The sequence below is a fragment of the Portunus trituberculatus genome, chromosome 26 (genome assembly GCF_017591435.1).
Source record: "Portunus trituberculatus isolate SZX2019 chromosome 26, ASM1759143v1, whole genome shotgun sequence".
In the NCBI taxonomy this organism is placed as follows: Eukaryota; Metazoa; Arthropoda; class Malacostraca; order Decapoda; family Portunidae; genus Portunus; species Portunus trituberculatus.
Genome location: NC_059280.1, coordinates 1,303,347 through 1,311,237, shown reverse-complemented (window position 1 = coordinate 1,311,237; position 7,891 = coordinate 1,303,347). Strand labels below are relative to the sequence as shown.

The following is a 7,891-nucleotide window of genomic DNA, read 5'->3' as shown; positions in this document are numbered from 1 at the left end:
GTATCCACCTGTTTGGGTTAAATTAGGTTAGGTTAGGTTAGGTTAGGGGTGGGAGGGAGTGCAGGACAGGGTTGGGGGGAGTAGGGGAAGGGTTGGAAGATTGAAAGAAGAGGAGAAAATGAGAGGAAGGAGAGGGGAGAGGATGGGAGAAGAAAAGGGAAGGAAAAATTGGATTGATTTAATTAGGAAGGAGAGAAAGAGGAAAAAAGTAAGGAGGAAGGGTTTGGCAGAGGGAAGAGGAGAGAGAGAGAGAAAGAAGAAAGGAGAGAGAGGATGAGGAAGAGGAAAAGTAAGAAAATATTAAGAGAGAAGGATTGCAGGAGAGAAGAGAGAGAGAGAGAGAGAGGAGGAAGAGGAAGAGGAAAAAGTAAGAGGAGAGAGGGAAGAAGAAGAGAGAAGGAAGGAAGGAGAGGAGAGGAAGAAAAGAGAGAGAGAGAGAGAGAGAGAGAGAGAGAGAGAGAGAGAGAGAGAGAGAGAGAGAGAGAGAGAGAGAAACATTAATAAGGTTTTCAAAGGTTAGGTTAGGTTAAGTTAGGTTTGAAAGTTGGCATTAGTTAGGTTAGGTTAGATTAGGGGACCCCAAAACTGCATGAGTATCAACAACTTACCCATTTTTTTTTTAAGCTATCAACCTTTTTTCCAGCCATTATATTAGTAAAAACAGTAGTAGTAGTAGTAGTAGTAGTAGTAGTAGTAGTAGTAGTACAAAAATCTAATGAAAAAAAATAAAACTAACTTAACCTAACCCAACGTAAGTAATTTTGGAGTAGCAGTATCAATAATAATAGTAACAACAACAACAAGGACAAACAACAACAACAAGGACTAACAACAACAAAAACAACAATATAATCCACAAAAAATCCATACTTGTCTAATGATTCCAAGCTTTCTCCCTTCTTCTTCGCCTTCTGCTGTGCCTTCACCTTCACAGCTTCAGGGTACAGCAGCAGCACCCTCTTGAACTCCCCACAGCTTCCCGCCTTGAAGAACTCCATCACTCCTGCCCCGTAACTCATTAAAATTGCTGTTCTTTACTCTCTTCTTATTTCTAGGTTATGTGTCTCTCTCTCTCTCTCTCTCTCTCTCTAAATCAAATTATTGTTATTCTTTCCTTATATGAGTTTTTATCTTTAAATCTGATCTGGTTTTCGTTTCTCTCTCCCTCTCTTTAATTTTCTCTATTTTCTTCCTTCTTCTTCTTCTTCTGCTTCTTCTTATCGTCTCCTTTCTTCTATTTTCTCTTCTCTCCTTTTTCTTTTTTTTCGCTTTTTCTCTCTTCTATCTCTCATACACAAAGTTTTGTTGTTTTTTTCTCTTTCTCGTTTATCTTTTCTTCTTTTTATCGTTTCTCTCTCTCTTTCTCAAATTATCGGTAAATTAATGTATTTCTTCTTTTATTCTATTCTTATTCTTCCTCTTCTTTACCATTTCACTCTTACGTCGCCGAAATAAAGAATCTATTTTTTTTTTTTATCAAATCAAATATTTTTTCTCTCATATTTTTGGCGGGAAATGGACACGCGCTGGCACACACACACACACACACACACACACACACGCCCTCCCATAGCAGCCCACGACTTCCCCACGCCCATACAGCATCCCGTGGGCGTGGTGCAAAGAAAATAATAATAATGAGAGGGAAAAAGAGAGGGAAAGGGAAAGGAAAATAAGAAAAAATACGGCAATGTGGTAAACTGTTGATACCCCTCTCTCTCTCTCTCTCTCTCTCTCTTTTTGAAATGGTATATGAACACAAAAGAAAAATAAAAGTTAATATATAAGATAAATTTATTAGATCAAGAAAAAACAAGCCTTAAGTAAATAATCCTTTATATAGAGATACGAGAAAACAACAAATGTGTCACTAAAATACCAAGAAATGTAAAGAAAAAATACTAAAAAGCCATCAAATAAATAGTGAATTAAGATATACGTACATTAAACACACAACAAATAAATAAATGGGAGAATGTGAGCAAGACAGCGGAAAGATGCTACAGTGAGCGTCTACTTGTCAATGTGATGAAAAAAATAGAAAAGAACAACAGCAAAAGAACATAAAAAAAGAACTGAAAAATTAAAAAGATAATCAAGGTACAAAAATAACTATAAAAACTGCCCGAAATATTAAGTTAGAGAGAAGAAAAGATCGCCCGCAAAGATGCTAAAGAGTAGCGTACACGTCAGCAATTATGCCAAACATCTTTTAAAACTCTAACTAAACACACAAAAACCAAACAAAACACGACAAAAACACAAACCTTTATATAAACACACCAAAACACCCACAAACACTCAAAGAACGTAAAGATAAACCACATTTGATGATGCTAAAGAGTAGCGCTTACGTGTCAATCTGTGAGAGGAGAGAGTGAGAGCGAGAGAGGGAGAGCGAGTGAGAGACAAGGTGGCGGGTCGTATCACTCCCCGTGTAGCCGTCATCATGAAGGTCGTGGTGGTCGTAGCCGTGATAGGCGCCCTACTGGCCTTCTCTAAAACAGCTGAGGGTGCAAACAAGGGCCCTAAAGTCACACACAAGGTAATATTTCTACTATTTCTCATCCACTGGGGTTCTCAGGGGGGGATAGGTACCCGGCATGCATCTGTAGAGGTTGTGTCACCTATCTGGGGTTACTAAGGGGGTTAGGTTAAGTTAGGTTAGGCTCGGTCAAGAGGTGGTGATGGTGGTGGTAGGTTCCGAACACAAGAAATGCTTTTAAATAATTAATACACAAATGGAAAAAAGTATATAATTTTTTTAATGTATGTTAAGCCAAAGTTGATAAGAAAAATGCTGACTTCATATTTTCAAAGGTTGTAGTTCAAGTTTGGCGGGTTTTTCCAATTGGCGTTTTTGTGAATCCGGTTACAGATTACTGGAATTTGTGTTGAGAAATTGTCCTTGTAACGTCTCTAAATATTTCTCCAGCGATCAGAAATAGTTATGTTTGCAAGTTACTATTAATTTTGTCCTGTATTCTTGTTTATATTGCTATTTTTCATTTTTTTTTCTTTTAATTCTTATTCTTTCTTTTTCTTTTAATTCCTTTCTCTTAATCTACAGTTTTTATCTTTTTTTATTATTCTCTCTCTCTCTCTCTCTAAGGGGGTGTATGCAAGATAAGATAAATAAGAGGCTGTTATCTTGTTGCTAGTTCATTTATTATTATTATTATTATTATTATTTTACAGATTTGTGTGTATAATTTTAAATGAAATAATTTACTTTTTACTTTACTTACGACAAACTTGCTTTATGTGACTTTAGAAACTTGATGTAAACTTGAATTAGTCTATCTTTACAAATTTATCCCTTATGTAAGCTATCTTTATTTTATCTATCAATGTAACTTTCTTTTTTTTCTATTTCCACTACTAATTCTTGCTTTTTTTCTTCAATTTTATGTAACTATATTTTCTCTCTCTCTCTCTCTCTCTCTCTCATAATTTTTGTTCTTTACCTTCCTTTTCTTATTTTAACACTCTCTCTCTCTCTCTCTCTCTCTCTCTCTCTCTCTCTCTCTCTCTCTCTCTCTCTCTCTCTCTCTCTCTCATCTTTATCTCCATCTCTGTCCCAGGTGTGGTTCGACATCACAATAGGCAACGAACCAGCTGGACGCGTCGAGATTGGACTGTTTGGCAAGACTGTCCCTAAAACTGTCGAGAACTTCTTCCAGCTGGCTCATAAACCAGCTGGGGAGGGATACAAGGGCTCCACCTTCCACAGGGTCATCAAGGACTTCATGATCCAGGGTGGGGACTTCACTAAGGGCGATGGGACTGGAGGTAAGAACACTCAAACACACCTTAACACAAGCAACACCCCCTAAAACACTGCTAAACTCACCGTAACACAACCACAGCCCCCCAAAACACACCCCGGAACACTGTTACACATCCCCTGATACTGTTAAACACCCCAAACACTCGCAAAACACCTCATTTTGACCTAAAACACAATATTTTGTCCATAAACACCCTTAAAAATCTCCAAAACACCCCCAAGCACTTCATATCACCCCCACAAAACACCCTAGCCTAGCCTAACCTACCTTAACCCCTGCCCCCATTGAACAGGGTGTAGTGTATATGGAGACACCCTAGAAGGCCCTAAAACACCCTACTTGTCCCTTAAACACCACAATTCTTCCACAAAATGCTTTAAAACACTAAAATACTCTTGAATACACAGCAAAACACCTGAAAAACACCCAAATATGCCCTAAAACACACACTGAATGCCCCAGAACAGCTTATTTGTCCCTTAAACACCTCAATTCTTCCACCAAATTCTTAAAAAACATCAAAATGCCCTAAAATACACCCAAAACACCTGAAAAACACCCAAAAATGCCCCAAAACACCCTATTTGACCCTTAAACACCACATTCTTCCCCAAAATACCTAAAATACCAAGATGCCTAAAATACACCTAACACCCCAAACACCCTATTTGACCCTTAAACACCACAATTCTTCCCAAAAATACCTAAAAATACCAAGATGCCCTAAAATACACCCTAAACACCCCAAAACACCCTATTTGACCCTTAAACACCACAATTCTTCCCCAAAATACCTAAAAATACCAAGATGCCCTAAAATACACCCTAAACACCCCAAAACACCCTATTTGACCCTTAAACACCACAATTCTTCCCAAAAATACCTAAATAAAAAAAATGCCCTAAAACACACACAAAATGCCCAAAAAAACAATTATTCCCCAAAATGCCCTAAAACACACCCTACTTGTCCCTTAAACCACTCAATTCTGGCTCAAAAACACCTCACATCTTTCCCTTAAAACATCCTAAACTAACGTAACACCCTCTCCCCCACCCAAATGAACAGGCCGCAGCATATACGGAGAACGCTTTGAGGACGAAAACTTTAAACTGAAGCACTATGGGTCTGGCTGGCTGTCCATGGCCAACGCTGGAAAAGACACAAATGGATCACAGTTCTTCATCACCACCACCAAGACTTCCTGGCTGGACGGCAGACATGTGGTGTTCGGCAAGGTTATCTCCGGCATGGTAAGAGGGTTTTAAGTGTGTTTTTAGGGTTTTAAGGGTTTTTAAGTGTGTTTTGAGGGTTTTTAAGTGTGTTTTGAGGGTTTTTAGTGTGTTTTGAGGGTTTTTAAGTGTGTTTTGAGGGTTTTAAGTGTATATTAAGGGTTTTTAAGTGTTTTGAGGGTTTTAAGTGTGTTTTGAGGGTTTTAAGTGTTTTGAGGATTTTAAGTGTGTTTTTAGAGTTTTAAGTGTGTATTAAGGGTTTTAAGTGTGTTTTAGGGTTTTAAGTGTGTTTTGAGGGTTTTTAGTGTGTTTTGAGGGTTTTAGTGTGTTTTGAGGGTTTTTAAGTGTGTTTTGAGGGTTTTTAGTGCGTTTTGAGACTTTTAAGTGTGTTTTGAGGATTTTAAGTGTGTTTTTAGAGTTTTAAGTGTGTATTAAGGGTTTTAAGTGTGTTTTAGGGTTTTAAGTGTGTTTGAGGGTTTTAAGTGTGTTTGAGGGTTTTAGTGTGTTTTGAGGATTTTAAGTGTTGAGGATTTTAAGTGTTTTTAGGGTTTTAAGTGTGTATTAAGGGTTTTAAGTGTGTTTTGAGGGTTTTTAAGTGTGTTTTGAGGGTTTTTAAGTGTGTTTTTAGGGTTTTAAGTGTGTTTTGAGGTTTTAGTGCATTTTGAGGGTTTTAAGTGTTTTGGGGATTTTAAGTGTGTTTTGAGGTTTTTAAGTGTTTTTTAAGTGTTTTGAGGGTTTTGAGTGTTTTCAGGGTTTTAAGTGTGTTTTGAGGGTTTTAAGTGTGTTTTGAGGGTTTTAGAGTGTTTTAAGGGCTTTAGAGTGTGTTTTGAGGGTTTTAGAGTGTTTTGAGGGTTTTAAGTGTGTTTTGATGGGAGAGATGGTGTGTGTGTGTGTGTGTGTGTGTGTGTGTGTGTGTGTGTGTGTGTTTGGGAGGAGACCTAGGGAAGCAGTAAGTTTGGGGAGTCAGTGTTGTATGTTTGATATTTAAGCCTCGTTTTTGCAGTCAACTTGTGTTAACTTCAAGTGGAGTTGAGATTGTCACCCTCACCAACACACTCCATCCTGTTTCCTAAAGTGTGTGAGGCTGCCAGGACTCTCTTCATGTTCCAAAATAGTGTTTATACAGTTTGCCACATAGAAGGTTTTTCCAAGGCCTTCAATATGCGCTGAATGAAGACACTCCTTCATCGCAGCAAGACAAACATGACACTGAAATATTGGAATGGCACACGCTTTGATGGCTGGTGTTGGTCCGTTGGGTTTCACAGTGTGTGGTCACCAGACTGTTTAAACTTAAAGGGTGTCATGGGCAAGTGTGATGGTGCCCTCCACACCAGCCAGGCTGTCTGCTTTCATTAATGTCAAAATATTATGCTTTATGTGGTGTGTGGGCACAGAGGCACAACTTGTATGTGTGTCTGACATTGAGCTCAGATGTGACGTCATCTAAACATAAATGTGGAGTGCCTTGAGCTGCAGGCAACATGATCTCAACGTGAAGCCAAGTTACCTTGCGCACCAAATCAGTCGCAGACAAGACGGCCACAGGTTGTCACACAGCGGTCACGTCTCAACACAAGTGACTGCTCAAACGCTGAGATTTAGTTTTTTTTTTTCTTATATTTTCTTTTTCTTTTCTCTCATTTTCTCAACTTTCTCTGTTAAACATCCTATATTCCTCCTCCCCCTCCTCTGTTCCTTCATGTTCTCTTCCTCCTCGTCTCTTCTTACACATCCTCATCCTTTTCTCTCCATTCTCTTAAAACTTATTCCTCCTCCTCTCTTCTCCTCCAAATTTCCCTCCCTTTCTCTCTCACAAGTCACAATCTTAACCTTCCTCCTCTTCCTTCATCTTAACAACTCTATACTACTCCAACTCCTCTTCATTTTCCCGCCCCAAAAACCATCTCCACCTTCACTAACCCTTGCTCCTCCTCCTCCTCCTCCTCCTCCAACAGAGTGTGATAAGGAAGATTGAAGCAGGGAAGACCAGTGAGAGAGACAGGCCAGCCAAGGAAGTTAAAATCGCAGACTGTGGAGGCGAGGAGGTTGCCCAGCCCTTCTCTGTGGACAAGGAAAATGCTGTGGAGACCGACTAGGTGCTGGGACACTGTGGGGGGGCGCTAGGGGCTGTGGAGGGGGTTATTGTGGTGTTTTGTGGTGTATTGTGGTTCTTTGGGGTATTTTGTAATTTTTGAATTTTTCCTATTCTGCATTTTCTTTGGTAGTTTTTCTCTCTCTCTCTCTCTCTCTCTCTCTCTCTCTCTCTCTCTCTCTCTCTCTCTCTCTCTCTCTCCTCACCCCCCACAAAACAAGTTTAGCACTATTTTGAAGTGTTAATAGCACAAATATAGTCTCTCTCTCTCTCTCTCTCTCTCTCTCTCTCTCTCTCTCTCTCTCTCTCTCTCTCTCACACATTCCAGCATTTGTTAAGACTCTTCACCTAATTCTCAGCATTTTTGGGAAGATTAAACATTTGTACTGTGAAAATTATAATAAAGGTGTTTTTTCTATGGTTTGCTGTGTATTACTGGCATTGTCGATTATTCTTAGTAGTAGTAGTAGTAGTAGTTTTATTATTTTTGCAAAGTTGCCAGTATGAGGTTGTCTTGTATTGTTTGCACATACACACACACACACACACACGGCACACACACACACACACGGCACACACACACACACACACGGCAACACACACACACACACACGGCAACACACACACACACACACACACACACACACACACACACACGGCAACACACGCGCACACAGCGCAACACGCATAGACACACGCACAGACACACAACCATCCACCAACCCACTCACCCACCCACCGGCTGGGAGCGGATCTGGATCCAGTCCGTGAG

At 39.6% G+C, this 7,891-nt stretch overlaps 2 protein-coding genes across 2 annotated transcripts in view; one reads left to right on the top strand and one right to left on the bottom strand.

Annotated features, from left to right (window-relative positions):
• Window positions 1-1,224, bottom strand: part of LOC123509140 — a 2,607-nt gene extending 1,383 nt beyond the window's left edge. Inside the window, exons 1-2 of the mRNA XM_045263311.1 lie at window positions 871-1,224; window positions 1-8 (exon numbers count right to left, since the gene is read on the bottom strand). The exon at window positions 1-8 is cut by the window's left edge and continues 219 nt beyond it. Coding sequence (XP_045119246.1) covers window positions 1-8; window positions 871-1,019 — 157 coding nt within the window. The 5' untranslated portion in view covers window positions 1,020-1,224. The remainder of the gene's footprint in view (window positions 9-870) is intronic.
• A 1,152-nt stretch (window positions 1,225-2,376) lies between these two features.
• Window positions 2,377-7,540, top strand: LOC123509142 (peptidyl-prolyl cis-trans isomerase B-like). The gene is made up of 4 exons (XM_045263313.1): window positions 2,377-2,545; window positions 3,585-3,792; window positions 4,861-5,045; window positions 6,983-7,540. Exons 1-4 carry the CDS (start codon window positions 2,450-2,452, stop codon window positions 7,121-7,123), a joined length of 630 nt encoding a protein of 209 aa, XP_045119248.1. The 5' UTR covers window positions 2,377-2,449; the 3' UTR covers window positions 7,124-7,540.
• Window positions 7,541-7,891: the final 351 nt, after the last annotated feature.

What these genes read in the sequence shown, in the direction of transcription:
- LOC123509142 (XM_045263313.1), top strand. Translation starts at nt 2,450, where the DNA reads ATGAAGGTCGTGGTGGTCGTAGCCGTGATAGGCGCCCTACTGGCCTTC. An exon ending in GCCCTAAAGTCACACACAAG is followed by an intron (nt 2,546 to 3,584) that starts GTAATATTTCTA and finishes TCTCTGTCCCAG; the next exon opens with GTGTGGTTCGACATCACAAT. An exon ending in TAAGGGCGATGGGACTGGAG is followed by an intron (nt 3,793 to 4,860) that starts GTAAGAACACTC and finishes CCAAATGAACAG; the next exon opens with GCCGCAGCATATACGGAGAA.